A 26,720-nucleotide genomic window follows, 5' to 3' on the forward strand; every position below is an offset into this window, starting at 1 on the left:
TTGGAACTACACGGGAGAACGGGTGTCCTCGCAGGTGTAGAACCTCCTAAGTGTCTCAGCACACCACAATATTTGGAATATCTACACATACTCTTGTATCAGAGTTATGGTACCAAATTCCCCTCACATGGCATGGGTTGAAGGGGCATTCACTTGCCGAGTGAATCGTAGTACCACGGTGGGTATCGAACTCGGGCCTCCTGGACGTCAAGCACGATAACCACTATACCAGGGCCGGCGAATCAATTTTGAAAGTGGAGGGGCCAAATAGTAAGTGTCTAAGGAGGCGCCACCATGGTTGGTTGATTTTTTTTTTCTTAGCAAAAAAGTGGGCCCCGCCCCCCCCCCCTCCAGTTTCGCCGGCCCTGTATACCACTACGCCTACTTTGGAAAGTTGGAAAGTAGAGCTTTAACTCTGATTTTTAGCATGATGATACTTAAGACTTAAGAAATGAAAATGTCATTCTCGCCCAATTTTAAAATTCTGCAAAACGCAAAAATACCCAGAAATGCCAACATATTCTGACCATGATCGGCGGGTAACTGACGAGGAATATTTAAAAACAAGGAATATCTAAAATCAAAAAAGCCCTTTCAGTTATTTATAATCATACACAACTTAAAAATACAAATATACTAAAAGAAGAGTTAAAAAAACGGAAAATAATGACTGTCGTGTCGTCATGATTGTCGAAACTGTAAGGAAAAAGCTTTGTAATCAAAGTTCGTACTAATATCAACTTGGTGTGAAGTTCCACTGATCGCTAAAACACGATTCAAAGTTTTATTCACTTCCAGAGAAAAATACTACTTTTCGGTGTACATGGGAATCGACCCCGTAATTCGCCGTTAATGGACCATTTGAAGACGGCCGGTTCGGTACCACCACTCAAGATAAAATCATCTTCAAATTTGACAACTTGTGGACAAGATGAAGTGGTCGGTCGAGAGTAGCAGTCGATGTTTTGGATCGAAGATGCCAAACGGATAAATGAGCTGCACCTCCACAAACCTAGAAACGAAATACGCAGAAAACTTGAATAATCATCTATCTTTTTTCTTTCCAATGCAAAATTTGCTATTAATTGATACATAGCTCAATCTAACAGCAGAAATTTAGTTAGTAGGGATTCTCAAATTATAGTAATCATTCCAGAAAAATGGATAGCGCATATAATCTTTTCCAAGGGTGAAAATATCTCAAAGTAATTTCATAACTGAAAACAAATATTTTAACCATTGACTTTCAATGAAGCCACTTAATTTCCCATCCAGAACACCCTCGCGTGGTTTTTACACAAACGCCGGATTGAAATTAAAGTCTATCGCTAGACTTCAAAAAATGCAGTTCTCAAAAACAAAGGAACCACTAGATACAATCCGTCGTCATGATTGTGGTGCGTTCTAGGCATGTTCTGGATTGAAATAAAGTAGCTTCATTCTTTCTTGCCTGAGGAAGGTCAGAGATTCTACTCTAGCCCTTCGGGTTTTTAAACTCAATGATTTTAACCCTCTCCAAAGGGTTGGGGAGGAGACTGGGAACATACCATCCAGTCTTCAGAAGGTGATACATCAAGACAAGAAACCCATGCACCAAGAGAAGCGCGCTGTGCTTGCTCCAACTTGTTCGGTTCAATTTGTTCCACACAATCCGCATTTCTCAAGTCCCAAAACTTGACGAGTCCATCTTCCCCTCCACTTATGACTTGTCTGTCTTTCTGTAAGTAAGAAACTGTGTGAACGTAATCTCTGTGTCCCCTTAATGTTTGGGTGTTTTCGCCGGTAGAGAGGTCCCATACGTAGACGTTGTTATCACCACACCCTGCAATAATGGATTCGTCCTCTTTATCTATAGTGATACTGTTCGTTTCTGGCGTGTCGAATGGTGTTCCCGAACTCGGTTGTAAACTCCATTTCGGTTTTGGATCCTGCGAAATGAATTTTAAGAAAGAAAATGCTTATCACAAATTGCACAAGGTATAAAAAATCATGGAAAACTCATTTTTTGAATACCTTATCGGCCGAAACTTCGTCGGCCCTAAGTGACTAAATTTTTGTTTGGTGACTAAAATTAGGGCCGACTAAAAATTAGGGCCGGCTAAAATTTGGACCGACTAAAAATTTGGGCCAAATTAAAAGTTTATAATTAAGCTTTCCTTTAACCCACTTTTGATATCGGTATTTTTAGTCAGTCTTAATTATTAGTCGGCCCTGACTAAATGTTGACGAGGTGACTAAAATTAGGGTCGACTAATAATTAAGGCTGACTAAAATTAAGGCCGACTAAGTTTTGGCCGATAAGGTAACTTTTCCACAAAAGTCATAATTTCTAAGAAATACAAATGAACATGGTTCTAGAAAATGGCTCATTTGCTAAGCAATGATAAATGATTTAAAGTTATCAGTAATTCTTTGACTGTAGTGGAAAACCTTACTTTTGGGGGTCAAAACACGTAATCAAACAGAAATCTAACTCGGAACATGTGTTTTTGTAAATAGCCATACCGTATGATGAAGAACTTCTTTCCAAGCCCATCCATGGATTTGTTTAGAACCACCAGTGATCAAGAATTGATCGTTCGATGCCATACAATAAATACAATTATTGTGTGCTTGGAAAATATTGACCGGAAACTTCGGATTATCGGCTGCATTCATTGATAAAGCATTGGTGATGTGATAAACGGCAATCTTACCAAGACTGTTACCGGCAACTAGATAGTTTCCACATGGTGAAAATTGTTGAGCAAACACGGTACTGAATAATTCTTTTCGTGTTATTTGTTGTTGGACCATATTGAATCAACTGTTTTATTTTATTTTGACTGTTTTTTCTTTATGAAATTGCTGAAAAATAAAAGAGAAAGAAAATGAAAAGCAGTTGGTTAGAAAGAATTTGCGAAAGTAATGCAATTAAAAAAACGCTCAAGTAAAATTGAGTCTGATCAAATAGTTCGAAAGCTAAAAAAATCAAATCTTTAAATTCTCAAACACGATTGAACTCTTAAATGATTTCATCAAAGCAAAACCTATTGTTAGAAAGAAGAAGGAATCCTATTGGATACATTCATATCATTACCATTTGTTATAAAAATGTAAAAATACTCTGGTCACAATTTAGCGATAAAATAAAATACCAATATCATCTATATGGAAGTTTTACTGAGATTTGTAAATCCTACTCCCATACACGAAACAATATATTTCTGGTCAGAACCACGCCCCGAGTCGGCCTCGGCTGCCGTTTGAGGAGATCTCACTTTATCGATTTTATACATTAAATTGAAAAAGTCTTTCATGTGTCGCATCATTTGTATAGTATAGGGCGTCAATGTTCCCATCATCACTTTAGACACGTCCATCTGTCCAAGGGCCATATAGACTAGTACAAGACTCTGATGCATAGAGTCAACACAACCACCACGGTATAGACTTCCTGTAGGAAGCTGCATCGCGGCTGTTTTCCCGAGGTCTTCAGGCACAACTGCAGTTTCCCCGTCCCCTTTAGCGTTTGAGCATGCATCAACACATAACATGACTCCTGTTGTTGATTCCGCCATTATGGATAAGCCGAACCCAGGGCTATTTCCTGATTGAGCACCCTTAACTGAATCAGTATAAATATAAATGTCTGACAAGAATTGATTGAGTATTTTACGCGAAGAATCAACCATGCGATTGACGAAGGCTGGTGAGACCTTCATACTGAAAGCGGTACCACGGATACGTTTTAATTTACCAGGATCAGTGAGTTGTAAAGGGATCAGTTTGCGGCGAACAGGACAAGTGAATGTGATTTCACCACCACCATCAGGCATTGCACCACGTTTGGAAATCTTCAAATCTAAGCCTTCAAGTAAACCAAATCTTTTCATAACAGCTAATGACACATACTTCAGCGTATCCACTGAAATATCATGTTTATCATTGGTCACACCTCTCAAAACTAATTTCAATGCATTCTTGCAGAACGGTGCCATAGGAAGGATGCCCTCCAGATAGTAACCAATGGAGCGTTCGCAACTGCAATCATGGTCAACCTCACCACCAATCAGTAAGCCAGGGACAAAAAGAACTCCCGTACCAGTTTCATTGACCTCAATCTTGGTACCATTGGTCAATTTATCCATTAAACGAAGGAAATTAGCTTCGAATTCTTTGATTCCAGGCTCGTCTTCAAATTTTCGGATATCCACAATCTGTACAGGTATTCCTGATAGAGCAGATAATACGATACGCTGACGAAAGAAATTACAACCTTCAAAGGTTCGTTTACCAGGGTTTGTGGTTTTTCGTTCTGGCATTTTTTTGTTGTTTTTTTATGACTCGTTTTAATTTTTCAATAATCTGAAAGAACAAATTCAAAAAAAAATTAGAATTCAATAACAATGATGTGAAGAGTCAAATGAAAAACTCTATGTTCCAAACCAAAAAACTTTCAGTTTTTGCTATTTTATTGACTAAATAAAATCTATATACCAGATACAATATTTAATTATAAAAAATATATTATATCAATATTATGGTTTGCGTGTGAATGCCTTTGTGGGAGACTCTATTATGCCGTTGTATCTAATATTTTAAAAAAAATACAAAAATACAAAAAAATCATCATTTTGTAACAAAGAAGAATAAACATCAAAAAAACAAAAAAGAAAACAAATGAGGTCAAATCTAAAAACCAAATCAAAATAAAATCAAACATTTCCTCAGACCAAACTCTAAATCAAATTGAGTTCTTTAAATTTCTCTTTCAGTTCAGTAGATTTGAAAACACCATACTCTGTAATAATCCCACCAGTGATCAAGTCAGCCGGAGTGACATCAAAAGCAGGATTCCAACACTCAATATCTGCTGCAACTCGCTCCCCTTGGAAATGTGTAATTTCCTCATGTTTTCGTTCTTCGATGGCTATCTGGTCACCATTTTCCATGTTGACATCAATGGTCGTGGTTGGTGCTGCAATGTAAAAGGGAACACCATGGTGCTTGGCAGAAATGGCAATCTGGTAGGTGCCTATCTTATTTGCAGTGTCCCCATTCATTGCAACGCGATCAGCACCAGTAACTATAGCTGTAATTTGTTTACGACTCAAAGCTATCGAAACTGCACTATCAATAATCAAGGTTGACGGGATCTTTTCATGGACTAACTCGTAAGCTGTTAGCCGAGCGCCCTGATTATAAGCTCTTGTTTCAGTACAAAAAGCATGTTTCAGCTTGCCAAAATTATTAAGTGAACGAATAACACCAACTGCTGTCCCATAAGCGACAGTTGCTAAGGCGCCAGCATTACAATGGGTTAAAACGACAATATCCTCTTTCACATTTTCAATGATGTGTTTAGCACCATGGTCTCCAAGTGCAATGTTATCACTTTCATCCTTTGCGAGCATCCCCTCAATGAACTTAATCACTCTCTCTTTTAATTGACATGTTGTGATATCATCTCCAATAAGTCTTTGACATTCTCGTTTGATATCGATAGCAGCTCTCCCAATATTAACGGCAGTAGGTCGAGCAGTAACAAGATAGTCCATACTTTTTGACACAAATTCCTGCAACTCTTGTTTACTTTGTAACGATTTTTGATGTAGTTCAACAGCTAAGGATAATGCACCAACAACCGCAATGGCAGGAGCACCTGATGAGTTGAAGAATAAATTATAATGAAGTGAATACAGTCGCTCTCATGTTGTCTTCTGACCAGCCACCAGACCTGTTGGAAAACCAACGGATCCGGCAAGACTCAAGCTCACAACCATGCATTTGGACCAAAAACGGATCCGGCAAGACTCAAGCTCACAACCATGCCATTCGCGGGCATTTGCTCTACCATTGAGCTACGGGTCCATGTGGAGCCCGAGGACTCAATTGCCACTCGGTAGAAGAGCTGGAAGTGAATTCTTGTCTACTGACTGGACAGAGACAATGAATTGGGAGAAATCCATCTCCACATTGTTAGTGTGTTGGAATTCACCAACTACTACACTAACGAAAAGGTTTGGACATGCGATGATAAAAGAATAAATACTTTCACTTTCACCATGATTAAAGAATAAATACTTTCACCTATAATATGAATTGGAAAAAAGTCCCGAAACATAAAATATCAAAAAGAGGTTCAATGACAGATTTAACTGATAACAACTCCAACTTGATGAAGGGTCAATCTTCATTTTATTTCAATACTGTGAAACTGGATAAACAATACGTTGAAAAAGAATTAGACTGGATTTGAATAAAAATAGATTTGACCAGAGATTTTATGACTGAATCAATTATACTCACCCCTTGTGTTCATGTCCTTGATAGCACGCCATCCTTCCTCAACACTGTTTATTTCCATATAAACCAGCTTTTGGGGTAGCAGAAGTTGATCAATAATTGACAGTTTACCATCATTATATTTTATTGGTTGCAAAGTCATTTTCAAGCACAATTATTTGTCTTCCACTTTGTCAAGAGGGCTTGAAAGTATTAGATTTATTATCTATTTGACTAGGTCAGTGTATTTCAACCACACTGTTGACTACCCCTTTCCAACGAAAGCAATCCTTGGAAAGAGAAATTTCAATAGTAGTACTTAATCCACCATGGATAACTGTTCTTCAATCACAAGCTTTGTAACCCACCCCCTAAAACAGTCTACCGGGCCATTTCGGCGTGCATTAAGTTATTTTAAATTGATGTTGGTTGACTTTCTAAGTAATTTTCAGTGAATTTCTTTTTAAAATAATCAAGAAATAATATTTCTATGAATCAGTATGAATAGCTATGAAAACATTAAATCTATAGAAAATAACTAAATCTAGTACAATCTTTCAATGAGGTCAATCCAAGGGCACCAGTCGATACATGATCATCAACTAAAGTATCCATCATATTGAAAATGGAGCGCCAGTTGATGTTAATGAACGATGAAGGAGCCTAATGTTTAATTTACATAAGGAAAAACTGAGAGTTAAATTTAAGTTTTATGAGAACTTTAAGAGGATACAGTGAAAGCCCCTATGTGAAAGGATCTTAAAACAGCTTGGAACAGTCTTACTTAGAAATAAGTAAGTTTAGCATTCAATACTTATTATCTGTAAAAGACACGGATCTGTCCTAATATTCTTGTTATCTTTACATTCTGTGTGGTTAGTTAAATCTTTGTACTTGTTCCAAGGACAAACTTGCACTCATGGTTGATGCAAGTCTTTGCCAACAATCCAAAAATCTAAAAATCACTATCTTGTCCTCCATGTTAGATCAAAGGAAAAGTCTTTGGAAATGGTCTTCCAACACTGACAATAAAACCATCAAAACTCTGCAGTGCTTGTCATACCTTGTTTAAATATAGGCAAATTTAGCACTCAAATTTAGCTTTTTCGTTCTTAGTTCTAGGTTCACTTTGAAAAGATAAAAGAATTTCTGATTTTTTAGTTTTTTTCAGTTTTATTTATAATGCAGTATAGTTAGCATTTATTTAAAACAGTTTAAATAGTTTCTTTCATTTTGCCCAATTTCAGTCTTGAATGCGCCTTCAAAAAATTATAAAAGCTAGCCTTCAACAATCCTATTTTTTGCTATATTGGATCATTCTTGTTAACAAAACTAAAATACCAATTTTGCTCAATTGTGTCCCACAGGAGAAAATCCTTGATCCAAATTGGGAATTTCAATTTACGTATCTGAATTTCACATCATGTTCACTTTGAATTCAGTTTGGGATCTGAGTTGTTCGGATATGCTTTACGATTGGCATTTGAGTTTAAGTTAAATTAGATATATTGAAAACCAAATCACAATTGGAAAACTTATATAACAAACTAAGCTAAACAACCAAACCAAGGTTTGGGAAAAGCGTTCAAAAGCTTGTGCTATATATATCTAGACTTTGTTATAAAATCAAAACTTGGTACTGAAAACTCAAAATTAGATAAGTTTGGGATGCAATTCCCAAACTTGTGATTTTGTTTAACTTTAATTAAACCTTTAAAAATTAAACTTTTTTTTAAAACTCAATACAAAAAAAATCTGACTTATTTCACCTAGAAGGTTAGATGGAAATATCGATTTCACATTTGTGAAAATCAATTCCCAAACTTGTACCACGATGTGTAAGAAAAACCACAAGTCGAAATGGGTCAAAAAACTGTTCAGATTGTATCATAGAATCCTCAGCTTCAGATGGTGTATGGTGCTTTAAAAATGAAAACATCCGCAATCTGTTAAAAAATCGCAATTTCTTCTTATTTTCGAAATTCAGACGGCTTAGATTTTCCAATAAACACTTTGTGATAGATTGTGCCTTTACCTGGGTTTACTAAAAACCCGCATTGAAAGATGAACCATAAATAGCGACAGCCATTGTTTCAATGTGGTCGAGAATTTTGGACGGTGCCGTGGTCATGCTAAAATTCGTTTTACCTTGCCGTTGAAAAACAGAATATCTTGGAACGAAAATAGTACTGGATGCAGTTTTTTTACTTGTTTCCTGAAATTCCTGATGATTTCAAAAAGAATGCAAGATTGGTGATTTCAGTAAGTACTACGTGAGTGGTCCTAATCCGACGCCCTCCCTAAATCCGACCCTCAAATACCTGCTATGAAAAAAAATTAATGTAAAATATTCCCTCTCCAGTTGAACAAGAAACTAATGCAAGAACTCTCGAAACAAAACATTAACAGATGATAAAATTCAAGATGGTCAATTAATAATTAATGTATACAAAAAGTGTGATTTGTTAAAAAATTACCTCTATTATTTAAACTAGCCAGTAACCGCGTTAAGTTGTAGCGAACGCACCAAAAGTCCTTGGATGTTAAGGTAGCTTAAAAAGCATGATCAAATATAAAAAAAGAATGTCAAAGTCTGCATACAAATCTCAAGTTTGAATCTAGTCTCCCCGGGTGGTTTATTTTTAACATATTTGGATGTGTTACTTTCCCTGATTAATTTTTGTTTTTAAATCTGAAGTAAATTTTTGTCTGCTTCGCTCGCGTGAATATGCCGTCAGGAAAAAAGCGGGAAAGGAAAGGCACAAAGATAGTGCAACTCTTTGTTTTATCAGATTAAAAAGAAATAAAAGAGAATTCTAAATTGCTTTCTTTTGCCCTTGTCATATCTACTTTTCGCATTTAACATGTAAATGACGTAACAGTTTTAACAGTAACGACGACTTGAATGTTTTATATAAAGAAATAGGTGACTATGTTTTTCTCTGCTTTTTATCGCCCTTTGATTTGCATGCTGTTGTTGTTAAACAAACTTTTTATTTTTTTTTTTGATTACATTTGAAATGTTTTTCTATAAAAGGATTTTTTGTTTTAAACTTTTTATCTTAGAATGTTGACAATGATAACAAAGGAAAAATTGGTCAGGCTAAGAGAAATTAAAATTTAAATGTGATTATTTCAAAACATATTGGCCCGGACTTCGCGAATCCCCAAATGGCTTTTGAAGATTTTTGTTCGATATCGCTCTTCGCTTCAAAAATTGGAAATGAATCGCCTTCGTGTTAATTTTCTGGAGGATTGTTTTAGATCGGATATAATCCCTCGATTTTTGAAATTTCGTGTTCCAAATAACGGATGTTTTGATGATCGAGCTGTTAGAGAATTCCAGAAAAAGTTGTTAAAAAAGGAAATTGTGTCTGCTAAACAAGAATGTGTTAAATTGAGAGAGAAAGCTACCATCAATAGAACAGATATGAAAACAAGAATAAGATCTAATTTATACCCGTCAATCATCGTTTATAATCGACTCTATTTACTAGAACTTAAAACTTTACAACAGGAGAAACTTAATGGTAAATTACGTGCATTGTCAGCTGAGCAGGATCGTCCATTGTTTGATATTGCAAATACTGTGTTATGTTATGGTTTAACTCAACCGCTACCTAAATATGTCTTGGAAACATTATCACTGGGCCCACGAAATTCTATACTTGAAACTTTTGATCAGAAAGTTGTTCTAACTGAACTTGATGATTTGCTGAGATTTTGTAAGAAACAGGAAATTAGTGACGAAATTATGACCGACATTAATGTCAAAACTCTTGCGTACATCAAAAAATGTAAGAAGCAAAAACACCAAGAAATATTAAAATGACTCAAAAAGTACCTGAAGGATAGAGATCTACTTGCCATACCTTTTGATAAGGGAATCGGGATTTGTGTTATGAATAAAGAAACTTATAACAAAAAACTTGACGACATCATAAAAGCTACCTCAATTTAATAAAGTATTACCAAAAAGAAAAAATGAGAAAAAAATCCTACCATGAAAGAAGAGGAGGTGATTGTTGAGAAACTGAAATCTTTATTAAGTGAAAATAAAATTAGTGAAAAGTTATTTGATGATATTAAACCGATAGGGAGTCAACCACCAAGACTTTATGGTCTAGCAAAGATTCACAAACCGTTGATACCGCTGAGGCCAGTCCTTTCAATGCCAGGATCAGCATATTATAAAATTGCCAAAAAGGTGGCAGATTGGCTCTCAGTTGTGGAAGAGTGTCAGATTAATACATCATCACAATCTTTAAGTCAATCACTGAAAGAAATCACTTTGGAAAATGATGAAGAGATGATAAGTTTTGATGTAGTCTCGCTCTATACGAACGTCCCTGTTGATGAAGCCATAACCCATTGTGCTGAACTGTTATATGGAGATAGATACCCACATCCTCCAGTTTCAAAAGATACTTTTGTTGAATTAACCAAACTATGCAGTCTAAATGTCTTAATGCTAACACCTCGAGGATACTACCGACAAACTGACGGGCTAGCGATGGGTAGTCCCCCAGCTCCTTATTTGGCAAATGGTTGGCTCAGTCAATTTGATGGAAAAATCAAAGGAGAAGCGCAAATCTTTGGAAGGTATATGGATGATAATCGTAATATGATGATGGAATTCCATCCAAATCTAAAATACTTGCGAAGCGAGGAGGTAGATAGCATAAAACACATCGAATACAGAAAACTGATAAACAATGAAATGATAATAATAAATAAATAAATCAAAATCAAAAACAAACTAAATGAACTAAATAAATTAAATGAATAAAATTCCATCCAATTAAAATTTAGACATGCGAACGCGATTTTTAGATATGTAGTATCATATTTTTAGACATGACGATAACATACATACATGACTGATACTTAACAATACGAACATACATGCACAATAAATACTGATACGATCAAGTACAAGAATGTCAATGTCACCATCAATCAAGTACAAGAGTCCAATGTCACCGGGATGGTATATCGAATTCATCGTGCTTGCAGTACACCTGAAAATTTCAAATCAAGCATCGAAAAAGCAAAATCCATATTACGAAAGAATCAATATCCTCCTTCATTTTACGAACCACTTATGAAAAAGACCATTGAAAAGATCACAAAACCTCCGCAAACAGAAGAACAAAAGGATGAGGAACCAGAAATGAAAAAAGTTTTTTCTTCGATATCGAGGTAAAATTACCGAGCAGTTTCAACATTCATTAAAAAGGGTCGGTGCTCCAGTGAAAGTTATTTTAACGATACGAAAACTTAAAACGTTGTTACCATCATTGAAAACACCTGTTGAAAAAGAATACAAAAGTTGGGTAGTTTATCAGATAAATTGTTCACGCTGTCAGTCGTGTTATGTTGGGCAAACAGCCAGACATCTACTATCCCGTATTCGAGAGCACAGGAATGCTAATACACCAGTGGGAAGCCATTTTCGTAGCTGTAATGTTGAACTTAAAATGGATGATGTCAAAATAATTGCACAATCAGCTAAATCGGAATTTCATCTTATGGCCCTTGAGGCCTTATGCATTCAAGCCATTAAGCCTTCTTTAAACACAAAGGATGAGTTCAAAAGTAGAACGCTTGTCTTGAGAATTTGAATTGTCATGGGATAAATGATCAATTATCATGGGATGATTGATCAATTATCACATGCCAGTTTTGAATTCTTACAACTGGCGTTTGAAAATTTGAGCTCATTCTTTGAGTTGAGTTGATATAGAGAGTATTTGACGTGTAAATACTGAAGTTTTTTAGCAAGCAGTTTTACTGTTTTTAACTTTTATCTTTTATTTATTTTTTAGACCTGATGATGATACAAAAGTATCGAAATATATTGTCAAGTAAAATAAAATAAAATGAAGTTACATCGTTGATATTTCACTTGATAAAAATTCAAGAACCAAGATGTCATGGGAATTAACGAATGGCTTCCAGTTTTTTCATTCCCCCCCATGGAATGAATTTTGTTAATTCTGAGATTGGAATTATAACAAATGGAACCCTGTCCCAAAAGGGGCATAATTCCGACTTAAAAAAAAAGCGAATTCCAAACTTTTGCAAAATTAAGTAAAATCACGGAATTCCGAACTTCTCTTTAAATCGCCTGGAATTCCGTTGAAAATTATTTCAAAAATTGTGTCATCCATTAGGGGGAATTTTTTTTTTTCAATCCTATAATATCTTGCTCGTGTTTAAACCGTTAACAATTTGTAATAAAAAATTATGTTTTGTATAAGAAGCAATTAAGTTTTTGGTTTCATTGATCAGTGTATCAAATCTCTCAGTTAGTTGACACTGGTATCTTCATTGCGTTCACGCGACGGTTGCTTTTATTTTAGTTTGTCTTTGAAGACCCATCGGATAAGGTAGGGCTGTCGGATTTAGGACCTCTGGTAATGCATGAAGTCATTTGTAATTCTTCTCTTCTCGCACAAAATCCTGACGATGTGCGCACCTACCACCCAGTGGCCAGTATTTTTTTGAAAATACAGCAGTAGCCCTCATAAGCAAAAATGGTTCAGCCCCCCCCCCCCCCTAAGCTCAGTATGGCTAGTCTTGAAATCAATATTGCAACATAAAAAATACTACCTGTCCTTAGCTTTCGGCCTATAATATGTACAAGCCAAAAGCCAACAAATATAAACTAAAAACTAAAAACCAAAACTAGAAATTTTTCTATCATGTGTGATCGCTTCTCGGGCTACCATTTTGATTCGAATCCTGGCTAATATCACAGGCTAAAAGCGCGGGCTAGACAAAATGTAAACAAAAACAAATATGGCGGCTGGACGAGATCATTTTCACTGGACTGAGGAACTTTTTCTTCCTAAATTCACGTCTGATGATTTGTTTTTCAAGGATTTAACTGATGAAAAAGAGCCATGCAAAACTAAGATCGCCAATGATTTTTATACACAAATTTATTTAAAAGTTATTGCAGAGGAAAAACAGCAACAAGAAGCTGAAGAGCGTAAAAGAAATTTGAAACAGTATAAAAATTCTACACACAAAAAACGTTGTTGTAGTCGATATTGACAGTTCGGAAAGTTCTATCGACGAAGACTTTAAAGCAACTTTAGCCGATAATATTAGGACTGAAGGTTGTACCTCAGCTAATAAAAGAAGAGGGGAAATTTGTGAAGGAAAAGAATTGTATATTCTTCGAAAAGCTTACAAAGAGCTACGAGAAAGAAGTTTGTGGTTGATATGCGTTTTAGAAAATCGTAATGTTAAAATCGAGGATCTAAAAAGTCGAGTCAAAAAGACAGAACATCAAAAATGTTTTATGGGAAAAAGAAATATCCTCTTTGAAAAAAGAGATTCTGAAATTACAAGCAGAGAGAAAAATGTTCTTGTAACAAACAATGAGGAACTTGATAAAAAACTTGAGTTTTACGAGGATTGTAATAACGGTCTCAAAGACGCAATCAACAAATTACAAGAAGAAATAAACCAAATCAAAAAGTCAAATCGAAAAAAGGAAGAATATTTTCACAAATATCAAAGAGAAAAAGATACTGAAATTTCCACCTTGAATAAAAGTAAAAAAGATCTTTTAAAAAGTTTGCCGAAGAATTATGAAATTCAAATTGAACGGCTTCAAAGAAACGTTGAGGAACTTGAGAAGGAATTGCTATCGAAAAGAGAAGAATGTACTTTACATTTATCCAGTTTGAAGTCATTAGAAAAACATTTCTCAGAAATCCAAGGAGATAAACAAACTAGTGCTTTAACGGCCAAAATTGCAAAGCAAAACTTTGAAGAAATGTTTTCTCAATCAGGGACTTCACTGAATAGTGAAAGGGTTGAAGCGACAACAAATAATTTTCTAAATGTTACTGATATTTGAGTATTTCACGCAGTTTTAAGAGTTTTTTTATATGAAGTATAAATGTTTATTTCCAGAAAATTTTCTTTACATATATATAAAAAATTGATATTAAAAATAGAAAATAGATTAAAAATTTGTTATTATTTCTACAAAATTATTGAATTGTATTATTCTCCACGCCTGAGTTGTATTTACATTCAAAGTTGGGTTTGCTTGTGTTTTGAAGCTCGTTAATTTCGAAGGTTGCCGGGTTGAAAACAATCTTTTCAGAAACATACATATTATACAAATTTCGTTTATGGGAATGTGTGTTTGGACAAAGAAATCCTAACTCTACGAATAAATGGATTTTGAGACACTTAACAGGTGTAAATGATTACTTTAACCGTAGAAATTTTAGCGAGACTAATTTTAGTGTATATTAGCGAGTCAGGAAAATCTTGATTTTTTCGGATTTATTTTAGCGACTCACGATTTCAAAAAATTTCGCATGGATAAATTTTAGCGAATACTCGTATTACATTATTAATTGAATTCGTTTTCTAGCATTTCTTTGCACTGAAACCCTTCCTATTGATAAAAATGTATCAAGGCAATATAACCAGAAATATCGCGCGGATAAATTTTAGCGATCTGGCGATTCGGCGTGTTTTAGCGAAAATAGGGAAAACTCGCTAAAACACTAAAATTAGTCTCGCTAAATTTCTACCATTAAAGTAGTAAGTATTATTGTTAAATCCTAAGAAGGAGTTTGTTGGTTTGTTGGTTGTTCGATATTTTATCTTCTTCAAGCAAACCAATTCCCAACACTCCTCGCGACGCGGCCGAAAAAGCCTTCAGGTATGTTTCCACCGCCAGGGCGTTGAGGTGATCGCAAGCATACACGACATCTAGAGACGCGTGATGTCAAATCATCTCCTTTGTTTCTGTTCAAAGTGACCGGCGTTTGTGGGTCGAATTCACGTGATTTGTCAATGGTGATCAGCCAGAAACTGAACTTATCTGAGAAGAAATGACACGTTCCTCGAGCTCCCTCACATTCGATGAAAGGTTTGGGACGGAATTCTTCCAGACATGAGCCGGTAGAAGCTAACGATTGACCAGCCCCTGTTTTGCCTGCTGCCGCAACCTGTAAAAGGACGAAGGGTTATAAAAATAAAGTTAAATTGTCAGTGGAGGCTTGAGCCTCTTTCCAACTCTCTTGACCAAAATAGCGACTATTAACCTAGCTGGCACTCGACGTTGTTTCAACGTTCATCTAACGTTTTATGGACGTTGGGAACGTTAAATAAACGTTGAAACAATGTTGTGTGCAAGCTGGGAAGGTTCAACCATTGTTTGTGCCGACATTAACACGCGAAAATGTCGCTTTTGAAAGAGTACTGCATTTCTGTGTCTGTTTTCCTCTTTTCTTTACAAAAAATGAACAGCCCTGTATAATATCATATCAAATCTTGTCTAGACAAGAATAGATTCTTCACCGCTTACGTATTACGTATTAATACCTTACGTAAGACTTTGAATTTGAGCAAAACAAAGGATTGAAAATCTTACCATCAAGAAACTGAATCCACTCCATAATGATTCATATCCAAGTGGACAAGGTGGTGTGACCAGGTCTTGCGAGTGGACAGCAATACTGTGGTCAGGTGTTTTACAAACTGCACACCGTGAGATGAATGGCTCGATAGCTGTATTGGAAACTGGCATCATAGGTTGGCGCACGTCCCCAGAGAGCCAGTATGTGAAATCGTTACGAGAGGCATAATTGCAAGTATTGGTAATACCACAGAATACGAATGGCAAAGTGCTGAAAAATAAACAGATAATTGTGAGTTTGATTTTGGTGAAATACAATTGTTTGAACATAAATTTATTAAACAGCCCCGCGTCTTAACTTCTTAAACTTCTTAATAGTAAATGACACCATTACTTTACACGAAAATTAGATAAGCTTTTAAACCTCTCATCTATACAAAGGTCGAGGAGATCATGACCCCCCCCTGGTTTATCGTTGACGGTATGCATTCCCAAACCGTTTGTTTGCTAAAACCTAATACTAGAGCGTGTGCGAAGCAAACAGTTGATTCTCTCTAAAACAGTTACGTCAAGTTAGAAAAATCTCGTACGTCTTTAAATACTGTAATAGGAATATACAAAATAATAAATCTACTAAGAGAGCAAAAAACTATCATCAAAAGCATAATCATATTGAATACAAACCTGAAAGATCTTGAGCACGATCCAGCATCCCCAAGGTCTTGAGAATGTGCAAATCCATTACCAACAGTATACATCAAGGAATAACCTTCCCACATCACCTCGTAATCTCTTGGACAAGCCGGAACAAATGAATTCTGTGAATGTCGGACAACATAATAGCCGGAACTATCTCCAGTCTCTATTTTACCATTTGGACCATTGGGACCACGTTCTCCTTGCAAACCTCTGTCTCCTACGGGTCCAGATTCTCCATTAACTCCTTCTTTTCCTGGAGGACCGATCAAACCAGCAAAACCTTGTTTTCCTCTTGGTCCCTTATCTCCTTCTCCTCCTTGAGGCCCGATATCACCTGCAATAATTTACAAGACATAATTTGACAAGATATTCAATACAACTCGAGGTAGCATTTGGAGCAGTGGCGTAGTGGGTCGAGTAAAATTTAGAGGGGGAGGGGCAAATGTCAACCCCCCCCCTCCCCTGCCACCACGCTACTGATTCGGATTGAATCAAGAATATTTCCTTTGATAAAAGAACTTAGAAATTGCAGATAGAAATCGCATCACTAAAGATTTTTAAGAACGAAACAGCCCTGCAAATTATCTAGACTTAAAATAACACATAAAATAAAAGATAGTACAAAACAGAACAGCGGTGAAATCTCAAAAGAGCTTTAACGCTACTCCTTCTTAATTACTCGATCCAAACCCTCTCCAGCGTTTAATCTTGATGTGTATTCATATCTAAACCTACCAATAGCTCCAGACACTCCTTTGTTACCAGGACGACCAACCAATCCAAAATCACCAGCATCGCCATCAAGACCGAAATATCCTTTAGGTGTTGGTGCACCACGTTCTCCTGGCTGTCCAGTTCTTCCCACGGCTCCTGGGTCTCCATCAGCTCCAGTTTGACCTTTGGGACCTTTTTTAAATAGATGGAGAAAATCAAATGAAATATAGTGACTCTAAATAGGTGACTAGAATCCAAAATCTTGATCGAAATTTCTGTCAACTGATTCTTTTCCTTTCATGTACTTGCGATCTTACCTGCGACTCACAAAAGCGGAAGAAGGAGCCCCGATAGTTTACACATTACCGTTTTTACCCACACATCACCAAGTTTAATTCAGTGTTTTACTTTTGAAACGACTAGGTTGATATTCATTCTCAAAGCTCTTTCATTTTTTGAGATAATCTCAGTTGTTTCACGACACAACACAACGAATAGAAAGATTCTTATATTAGTGTTACAAATATGTTTAGAATTCTTCCATTTCAAGATAACTCCTTGGGGAATTTTTCGGATAACAAAGAATAGTAGCAGTAAAAAAGAAAATAATCGTACCATCACTTCCTTGAAATCCACCAAAACCAACAGGTCCATCATCTCCTTGTTCACCTTTTGGCCCTTGTGGCCCATTAGGTCCCCGGTTACCTTGTTCACCTCTTGGTCCAGGCATGACCTGCCCAGCTGGACCCTGCTCTCCATCTTCACCAAAATCACCGGATGGTCCAATGTCTCCAGGTTGTCCTTTGTTGCGTATGGGAGCAGTAGGATCAGGTTGGCTTTGACGACCTAAACAACAACGATCGTATTTAGTTATTGCGGCAAAAAAAAAACAAAAAAAAGCATTTTTTACATTTTTTTGATTGATCAACAAAACAAAACATTTTTCGATAGAAGTTCATCGTTAAAATAATCACTTAAACACCGAAAACGTTATAATTCAAACTCGAAATAAAATGTAAAAAGTAAACCTTTACTTTAACACCTTTATCAGGCTTCGTACCTTGGGGTCCAGCTTCACCAGCATCTCCCTTACGTCCAAACAGACCACTCAAACCAACGAAACCTATTTCTCCTTGTTCTCCTTCATCACCGCGTGGTCCAGGTTTCCCTTGTTCTCCGTCATCACCAGCCCGTGAACCACCGACCTCTCCTGGGTCACCATCAGATCCAGCTCGTCCTTTAGGTCCAGAAAGTCCTCTGAAGCCAGCATCACCTTTTGGTCCATCTTCTCCTGGTTGTCCTGCAAAGAAAACAAGTTAAATTTAATGGGGAACTTGTGATCTGGTTGATGTATCAAAAGGCTTTTTTCTTCTACTTATGACTTGTTATGCCAAATTTCATCTCCATATTACCCCTTTAAGTGCCACGGTCCTTTTTTCTAAGTTTTTTAAGAAAATAGCTAGTTTAAACTTTAAAGGCTTATATCACACAGTGGAACTTAATCCTTCTGTGGTTTAATGATTTACGGGCGTGAAAAATGAAAAGAGCGGGATAAAAAGACAAAAAGAATCACGTGTGTTTTTGCCTGTAGGATAGTTGAAAAGAAAAGATCCCATACAAGAAACCATACCTTTGAATCCTTGTGGTCCTTGTGGTCCTTGCGGTCCTGGCGATGCGAATGAGCCTACCTTTCCGATCACTCCTGCTTCTCCCTTGGATCCTTTCTCACCAGGCGCCACTTTCACCGACCCCTTTGGTCCTTCAGGTCCACGTTCTCCTGGTGGACCTTGACCTCCTGTAAGTAAGGAAATGAATAATGACAAACCAATAATAAATAACTTTACTTAAAATACATACAATAATATAAAATTTCGTTTTGATATAATAGCACTGCAAAGAATGAGGTATAAAAGACACAAACATTATACAAAGAAAAAAAATAACTTCACGTTAAAATAGACCTCATATGAATTATTTCAAGCCTTTGGGAAAAATCAAAATATAATAGCCGCATTCTTTTTCATCGTTCAACATATTTCAAGCCTTTGAATACTTATATGAAAGAATCTTAAAGATGCTAAATGTTAGAGGAAAGGATATTGGTAAAAATGGCTACCTTCTTCACCAAGCCAGTCATCAAGAGTGTTTCCTGGTGCCAATGTTGCTTGATCACCAGGGAAACCTTTTGGACCTTGTCCGCCAAAATCTCCTTGAACTCCTTTGGCACCAGTATTACCGGCAGTCGACCCTTTGGATCCCTTGGGTCCTGGAGGACCTGAAAATTAAGGAACAAAAAAATGCAAAACGGTTTAAAAGGTAAAAATTTTTAAGAGATTTGGCTTGAATTAAAATTTCGAGATTTCATTATAATGCTTATTCGCGAAATTAAATCGAGGGGAAATAATCTAAATCTAAACATTCTTTTTTTCGACGTAGATTGGCACTTTCAGGGCTTTTCTCAGCTGATTTTTCAAGCTCATCCAGAAAACCAGATCCCGAGAAAATTAATCAATTTACAGTGAAAATATTGATTTGTGAGATTGATGAATAATTAATATGAATTTGAAAAAATATATATACCTTGAGGTCCTTTAAGTCCCATGAATCCATCAATTCCACCGTCTCCCTTCATTCCTTTGAAACCAAAACTTCCTTTCGGACCGATCAGACCACGTTCTCCAACTGGACCATCTGGACCTAAATTTCAAGAAAAGAAAAATATGCAATCAATCTTGATATTTATTTTAAAGTTGATTCCATTTGAGATTCCATGATGGAATTTTCATTTGTCCTCTCTTGAAAATGCGAAAATTTTAAGACTCTTTTCACAAATTGTTTAAATGAAAATACAAATCACGTTATGGCTTGAAGCTTTTTACCTCTGAAACCATCAGTGCCTTCAACTCCTTTAGGTCCTCGAGTTCCCTTTTCTCCTTTATCGCCTGTGGGTCCATACCCAGGGTCACCAATATATCCTCTTGGTCCTTCAGCACCTTCCTGCCCGGTAGGTCCTTGGGCTCCTGGATCTCCATCACTACCGGCGGCGCCGTCGGGTCCTCGTGGTCCACCTACAAAAGAGCGGTTTCATAAATTACTTCGTAAACCTTACAATATCGATGTATGAGGGCAAAAATTTTACAGTAAAGATTTTAAAGTATTTCTCTTGATTAAAGCTTGATTAAATGAATCCTAAATGAAACCGAAAATAAAAAGTTTAAGTCCAATTGAGAGTGATTTCAGTAATTTTCGACTTAGTTACGACTTAAAAAGTTGAAAATGATTCTACGAATTTGATATGATTTGATTTATCATAAATACTTTAGGATCCACTAGAATACAGAGTTAAAAAAACCGTTTGTCGATAGTTTTCACGACCATTTCAAAACTATTCTAAAAAGTCGATAAGAAGTATGTAAATGTTACAAAAATTGCAAACCTTCACATGTCAAAGCTTGTGTCACTTCAGTTACCAGTTGATTGACCAACTGATTGAAACTAGATGCTAAGAACAAATTCTCTGGTTTGGAAATGTAAGTTTCAAGGTCAATTCTTGCAATCTCTTCCCCTATTCCGACAGCTAAGATATCGATTCCATCTTGGCTGAGTTCTTTGGCAATATCAGATGGATCTTTGATTCCTGGGACGTAGGTTTGTTGCCCATCAGTCATCAAGATAAGAACCTGGTAGTGAAAAATAGAAGTTATGAATTTGTTGGTTAAGGTGAAGGTAATTGCTATAAAGTGTATAGTGATTATCGGACCTAAAATCTGTCCTACTAATATTTATCTTGTAATCGCCGCATATCAAGCAAGAAGTCTTTGGTATGACCCAGCCAGTGATTGAACCCATGACCTTGCTTACCGTAGTCGAATGTTCTACCTATAAACACCACAGTTCGCTGTCAATATGATTCGGTAGTAAGGTCCGTTACAGGGTTAGCAAACGAGGGAAAATAAACATGCATCGGTAGAGTCTGTAGTAGTATAGTTTCGAAAAGGCTAACGGTACCGGCCGTAAACTCCGACAAAAAACCGGTCACGGCTAGTCTAGTAAGGAGATTTATAGGGATAAGGAGTAAGGAGGTTTATCAAGATTTCTTGAATTAAACTAAAATCTTGAACCCGACAAAGAAGAATTTTTGTACCTTTTTGGAAGAGCCTCTTGCACCATTTTCAATATCAAACATTTCGTTAGCTTTGGCAAGACCAAGATCGATTCTCGTTTCACCAACATCGTCAAATGGAAGGTTACTGACAGCTTGTTTCAGATCCTCACTGTTAAAATGATCATTAAACTTGATTCTCAAAGCTGCCATGTCACTGTAAACAATCACTGAGACACGGACCCCATCAGCCGAGATTGGCCCAACAGCGTCGATGACATTATTGACGAAGTTGATTTCAGTTTGGAAGCCTTGACTGTATAATGAGGATGATGCATCGACGACGAAACCAATATCAGCGACGGTGTTTTGTTGCACGTTGTTGTCAGAATAACATCCTAAAAAGAAAAAAATATATATTGGTTTGTTTCAAATACAAGTAACTGAAAAATAAACATTTCGGTCCAATTATTAATTGTGTAAGAGCAGTTTCAGCATAGCCTCCATGTTTGGACTCATCACAACAAGTCAGTACTTGACCTTGACAGGCAGATATGCATAAGATGAACTTGTTTGATTAAGAACGATTTCATAAAAACATGGGATCCATTATAGCGTAACTCGAAAATTAGATCAAGCATAATCTAAAAAAGAAAACCTTTTCAAAAAAATGATTAACACATATGACCCATAGGAAATAGAAACTCTATTTACTATATTATGTTTAGCCTTTCAACCTACCTGGCAATCCTGGAGGTCCGAAATCACCAACGTCTCCAGGTTGTCCTTTGCGTCCTTCTCCTTTGCTTTCACCTCGATCTCCCTTCAATCCTTTGGCACCTTTAGGTCCAACGAATCCTTGGAGACCAGTTTCACCACGTTCACCACGCTGACCATTCAAACCACTGTCTCCTTTACGTCCCTTAGAGCCAGCTGGTCCATCCTCACCTAAAAGGAAATCAAATGAGAGAATGAAAAATGAGAGGAAGAAAATACTTGGACAGCATAATTGGAGTATAGTCTGATAACCTTTGCAGCGCAGAATATTTCCTGTGATTAGGTTTCTCTGATTAAAGAACAAGTTTAAAGTGTCAACCATGATAGCGTTTGAAACATGAAATGACTCATTTTGGATGTAACAGGAACAAATAGCTTAAATTAGAATAGGCAATAATAGTTATTAAACATCAGAAAAGCGAAAACCATGGCACATTTCAACTTTACTCACCTTTGCATCCACGTTTGCCAATCAATCGAATTTGAGTCTCAATTTTGTTCAGCAATTGGTTAAAGTTTTCAGCTAACACAACGTTGTCTCCAGCAATAGCTTCTAATTCTACTGGGGAGATTTCATTTCCGATACCAATAGCATAGCGAAGCACACCACTATCGATGAGAGGTTTGGCGGCAACCGGGATATCGATTTGATCGGGTGCGTATGATTGCTGTCCGTCAGTCATCAAGACGATAGCCTGAATACAAAAATGAAAACACGTTTCTTTTATAAGAACACAACATCTAATAACAAATGACTACAAGGCTAAAAATTAAAAAAGAACATTATGTGGCATTGCGGAATCTAAAATACTTTAAGAAAGAACACTTTGAGAAAAAATTTTAGTTAAGAGTTAAGAAGAGGTTTCAAAAATTTCTGACGTTCTTTTAGGAAAAACTTGTACCTAACCAATGCACGAAAACTGATTAATTTACAAGCCTGATACTATTCTCTATTGGAATATTTGAGAGTTTGTAAATTTTAACGGGAAGGGGTATTTGTTAACCATTCCAAAGTTAAAAAGAAAAAATGATTGAAAAATAAAGAAAAGTCAAAAATTAAGGATCCTTACGCGGTTGACATCATTTCTTCCTCCAAATTCCTCACTATAGGCATAATCATTAGCCGCTACAAGAGCTCGATCGATTCTCGTCAATTCACCACTGTAGTAAACTAATCGATCAATGGCTTGGAATAATTTGTCTTTATTATTATAGTCGTTAAGACGGATATCAACACGTGCTTCGACATCGTACGTCATAACTCCGACACGTGTCAATTGGTTGTCGACGTCGAAAGATTCGATAATGTTTTTCATGAAGACTTTCATAGTATTGAAGTTTTGTTGACCGACACCACTTGACGTATCCAAAATAAACAAAACGTCCGTTGCCAACACGTAGTTACATACTGTGAGATAAAAGAATTACGTTTTCAACTTTTCACATTGGTCAAGCAAAGTATTAAGTCTAGGACGAAAAAATGAACATTTCCAACTATTTTGCTCAGATTTGAATTTTGCTGTAATATGAAACAGGAAAGCCTCTCTTTATTTACTCCTCGCTGAGTCGAATATGTTTTAAAGCTCTTTTCAAGCGTCTTCGCAATTCTTGATAATTATGACGTTAATTTTTAAACAAAAACAACCGAAAAAAAAGTGTTTGCCACCTTTTTTTAGCGAGCAACTCACCAAAAACCAGGACTTTTCATTCCGTTTATTACGTAGAAAAACGCGGGTGACGTCTAGTATAGGCTACCTTTTTTTACCACTTCAAGCCATAAAACTAGTGGCAAACGCCTGGATTTTTTCAGGTGTTTCCCGTATTAGAGTTCGTGTCATGAAGTTCAATAGGCTGTATAATTTATAGGCTCATTTGAAAGAAGTTAGTTAACCATAGAGAGCCGAAACATGCCTTTTACAAGTTATTGAATTGATGGCAGTCTGTGAATCCTTTTCACCGATTAAAGATGTAATTTGGAAAATCACATGATTCGGAAGAAAAGTATTCTTGAACATCCAATATAGCTATATTGGATCCTTGAGATGTCTATTTATGAGTTACTGCAATACCAATAACAATAATTTTCCATTGCTTACACTTTTGGTCTGCATCGGGACCAGCCAGACCTGCCGGACCTTGTTCTCCTTTCATTCCTTTAGATCCGGCTGCTTCAGTGGGAAGACCAGGGTCTCCTTTCTCGCCAGTTGGTCCTCGCTTCCCTTTGACAAATTCTCCGTTCAAACCCGGCATACCTGAGGAAAGAAAATAAGTTACTTTACAGTACATGAGCTCGGCTACAAAATCTTTCAGTTCAGCCTTGATAGCACAGTAGTAAAGATCTCGGTCAAAATCACTCTTTCAAATGCATTTTTCAAAATTTTATATCTTCATAGTGCAGTTCATCTCTCGCTGACTCTTAGTTTGCACTTACAAAAGCCTCTAAGTTTAAGAGATTCTCGTATTTTAGGAACTTCTTAAATTGCACTACAGTTGAGTCTCTTTACTCAAACCTTGATAACTCGAATGTCTTCTAAATTCGAACAAGTTTTATGGTTCCTTCAGTTAACAATGTCTTATAAACCTTATATACTTCATAACTCGAAATTCTTTAACTCGAACAAATGTGTGTTCCTCTTGCATGTTCGAGTTATGGAAACACTGAATTTGAATCTTCATCCTTTCAAAAACTCAATACACATACCAGGTTCTCCTTTGACACCATTCAATCCTTCATAACCTTGTTCTCCCTTTTGTCCAGGGATGGTGGATCCTCTGTAACCTTTAGGTCCATTGTTACCAATAAAGCCTTCAGGTCCTTCAATTCCTGGTGGTCCAGGAACTCCTTGAACTCCACGATCTCCTGGTTTTCCTTTGACAGTATTGTTTCTACCAGGTTCACCTATTGAAAGAAATTGATAATTTTTTTAAATTCTCTTTTAGTCTGAATTCAAATCTTTTGCTAGAGATATTTAATTATATTTTTCGGGCTTGCTATTGGGAGCTTGGGAATATCATACATTATTGAAAGATGTATAATTGAAATCCGTCAAAAATGCAGGTTTTTGAACACTGAAAACGGTTTTAAAGAGCGGTAAGAACAAATTCAAGCATTGTGAAAAATTCAAATAGTTGCACGAACTACAAGTACTGAGAAGATTTATAGAATAGACTTCTAAAATGTGTATTGACCAATCAAAAAGCAGCTTACCTTTTTGAGTTTCAGTGACACAACCACTTGATCTTGACAAAGCAATTTTCAAATCTTCGATCTTCTGCGATAAGAAGGAGTAGGTTGGCACGTCTAAGTAGTAATTGTCGTCCGAGACGAAACGTTGAAGCAAATATCTAAAGTGAGGAAAGGATAGAAGATAGGCAATATGTAAAGTACACATGTAACACATCACTTTCTCCTCATCCCGCGCTGCGTAAGAAAAAACTTTGAAAAAATATTTTGTCAATTCTGCTTTGTCAGCATAAGAAGCTCATCTCCTTTCTATACTATATAAAAAAGAATATCTCTAATATTCCAACAGCCCAGTTTTCGCAAATACCTTATTACATGAACATAAGTATGGAAGTATTTAACGGCCTTGAAATTAACACGCAAAAAATTAACACAAATTTTATTGCTTTTTTCAAGGACACCACGGCTAGTTTTGATTAAAGGGGTTTTAATTACACGTATCTCCTAATATTCATGTAATAAGGTAACACTCGCCTATAGTACCCATGTGTTTAGCACTAAACATCAGAGTAACGTCCATCTAGCGTCCATAACGGCATACAACGTTAAATAAATATCGTACAACATTGTGTGTAGCAGTCGGAATGGCGAAAATTCTACTTTTTTCTAATTCATGAGGATTTGACGACGTTAATTTTCAACAAAAGGAAGAACCAACTTTGAAACTGCTTTGAATAAAAATTACCTGTTCTTTTCAGTACCAACAGCCAATGAGAATACTAAAGTTCCTCGAGCTTTGATTTGGTTTGCACTGTTGAGAGCATTACCTGATAATTGTTTACCAAGAAGACCTCCACCGCTCAAGTACCCGTCACCAAGGATAACCAAAGCCTACAAAGAAGAGCGTAAAAGATATAAAGGTACTAGAAATATAGTTGACGCTCTCGACCGTAACGCAGTGGTAGAGCATCCGGCTACAGTTCGCAAGGTTGTGGGTTCAACCCCCAGCCGGGTCATACCAAAAATTCTAAAAATGGTACTTGATGCCTCTCTGCTTGATGCTCAGTAATTAAGAGAAGGATCAAGGGTAAGTGGAGAAATTCAGGGAGAACAAGCAACATGCTGAATGGGCCTACCTGATGATGAAAGCTAGATAATAAGGCAATAAGGAGAAAAATGAAAACAATCAGTCAGATGATATAGCGTTTTGCGAGAATGCATAGCACATTTTAAATTTTATCATTGATTGTTGATGGGGGAAGAGGGAAGGGGAGTAGGGAAAATAGAAATAGAAAGTTCCAGTTTATCTTTCATCAGTGCTCAAAATTTCATAAAAAAATATTAAGTACAGCTCGAGAAATTCAAGAAATACTGTCTTTCCGGCGAAAATAGGTTGTTCCGGTGATTTTTAAATAGTTCCGGCTTCGAAAATCAATTTTTTTGAAAATTGAAACATGCTTGATGGTGGGCATTGCTATTAATAATGCTTTTGAATGAAAAAACAAACAATTATAAGAAAAAAATCCAATGAAAATACAGAAAAACGGCGATTTCCGGCATATTTCCGGCATTTTCGGCCG

General features: G+C 36.5%; 4 protein-coding genes and 1 pseudogene across 6 annotated transcripts in view; 1 reads left to right on the forward strand and 4 right to left on the reverse strand.

Annotated features, from left to right (window-relative positions):
- Positions 1–575: 575 nt before the first annotated feature.
- Positions 576–2,853, reverse strand: LOC136822884 (THO complex subunit 6 homolog). Its single transcript, XM_067079193.1, is given in 5 exon segments — positions 576–807; positions 810–932; positions 935–1,012; positions 1,548–1,928; positions 2,506–2,853. Coding segments are annotated over 5 exon segments (999 nt in total). The 5' UTR covers positions 2,797–2,853; the 3' UTR covers positions 576–681.
- Positions 2,854–3,046: 193 nt separating this feature from the next.
- LOC136822826 (RNA 3'-terminal phosphate cyclase-like protein pseudogene) lies at positions 3,047–4,347 on the reverse strand (annotated as a pseudogene). Its single transcript, XR_010848945.1, has one exon. The product of XR_010848945.1 is annotated as an RNA 3'-terminal phosphate cyclase-like protein pseudogene (transcript).
- A 73-nt stretch (positions 4,348–4,420) lies between these two features.
- Positions 4,421–6,506, reverse strand: LOC136822828 (methylthioribose-1-phosphate isomerase-like). Its single transcript, XM_067079139.1, has 2 exons — positions 6,292–6,506; positions 4,421–5,644 (listed from the first exon to the last, which is right to left on the reverse strand). Exons 1-2 carry the CDS (start codon positions 6,428–6,430, stop codon positions 4,722–4,724), a joined length of 1,062 nt encoding a protein of 353 aa, XP_066935240.1. The 5' UTR covers positions 6,431–6,506; the 3' UTR covers positions 4,421–4,721.
- A 3,764-nt stretch (positions 6,507–10,270) lies between these two features.
- On the forward strand, positions 10,271–12,138 carry LOC136822909 (uncharacterized). Its single transcript, XM_067079216.1, has 3 exons — positions 10,271–10,869; positions 11,284–11,469; positions 12,096–12,138. Exons 1-3 carry the CDS (start codon positions 10,271–10,273, stop codon positions 12,136–12,138), a joined length of 828 nt encoding a protein of 275 aa, XP_066935317.1.
- A 2,698-nt stretch (positions 12,139–14,836) lies between these two features.
- LOC136822937 (collagen alpha-1(IV) chain-like) overlaps positions 14,837–26,720 on the reverse strand; it is a 37,028-nt gene continuing 25,144 nt past the window's right edge. For both annotated transcript variants that reach the window (XM_067079240.1, XM_067079241.1), the window contains exons 31-49: positions 25,886–26,031; positions 25,165–25,301; positions 24,658–24,855; positions 24,053–24,208; positions 23,027–23,364; positions 22,408–22,651; positions 21,921–22,127; positions 21,222–21,577; positions 20,514–20,757; positions 19,957–20,145; positions 19,658–19,774; positions 19,194–19,352; positions 18,708–18,872; positions 18,138–18,377; positions 17,693–17,923; positions 17,099–17,269; positions 16,349–16,697; positions 15,680–15,935; positions 14,837–15,254 (exon numbers count right to left, since the gene is read on the reverse strand). In XM_067079240.1, the coding sequence (XP_066935341.1) occupies positions 14,913–15,254; positions 15,680–15,935; positions 16,349–16,697; positions 17,099–17,269; positions 17,693–17,923; positions 18,138–18,377; positions 18,708–18,872; positions 19,194–19,352; positions 19,658–19,774; positions 19,957–20,145; positions 20,514–20,757; positions 21,222–21,577; positions 21,921–22,127; positions 22,408–22,651; positions 23,027–23,364; positions 24,053–24,208; positions 24,658–24,855; positions 25,165–25,301; positions 25,886–26,031 (4,245 nt within the window). In that variant the 3' untranslated portion in view covers positions 14,837–14,912. The remainder of the gene's footprint in view (positions 15,255–15,679; positions 15,936–16,348; positions 16,698–17,098; positions 17,270–17,692; positions 17,924–18,137; positions 18,378–18,707; positions 18,873–19,193; positions 19,353–19,657; positions 19,775–19,956; positions 20,146–20,513; positions 20,758–21,221; positions 21,578–21,920; positions 22,128–22,407; positions 22,652–23,026; positions 23,365–24,052; positions 24,209–24,657; positions 24,856–25,164; positions 25,302–25,885; positions 26,032–26,720) is intronic.

This window comes from Clytia hemisphaerica, unplaced genomic scaffold (assembly GCF_902728285.1).
Source record: "Clytia hemisphaerica strain Z4C2 unplaced genomic scaffold, Clytia hemisphaerica genome assembly, whole genome shotgun sequence".
NCBI classification, from domain to species: domain Eukaryota; kingdom Metazoa; phylum Cnidaria; class Hydrozoa; order Leptothecata; family Clytiidae; genus Clytia; species Clytia hemisphaerica.

What these genes read in the sequence shown, in the direction of transcription:
- LOC136822828 (XM_067079139.1), bottom strand. Translation starts at nt 6,430, where the DNA reads ATGACTTTGCAACCAATAAAATATAATGATGGTAAACTGTCAATTATT. An exon ending in CAAGGACATGAACACAAGGG is followed by an intron (nt 5,645 to 6,291) that starts GTGAGTATAATT and finishes TCAACTCATCAG; the next exon opens with GTGCTCCTGCCATTGCGGTT.
- LOC136822909 (XM_067079216.1), top strand. Translation starts at nt 10,271, where the DNA reads ATGAAAGAAGAGGAGGTGATTGTTGAGAAACTGAAATCTTTATTAAGT. An exon ending in GAAGCGCAAATCTTTGGAAG is followed by an intron (nt 10,870 to 11,283) that starts GTATATGGATGA and finishes TCGTGCTTGCAG; the next exon opens with TACACCTGAAAATTTCAAAT. An exon ending in GTTTTTTCTTCGATATCGAG is followed by an intron (nt 11,470 to 12,095) that starts GTAAAATTACCG and finishes TTTATTTTTTAG; the next exon opens with ACCTGATGATGATACAAAAG.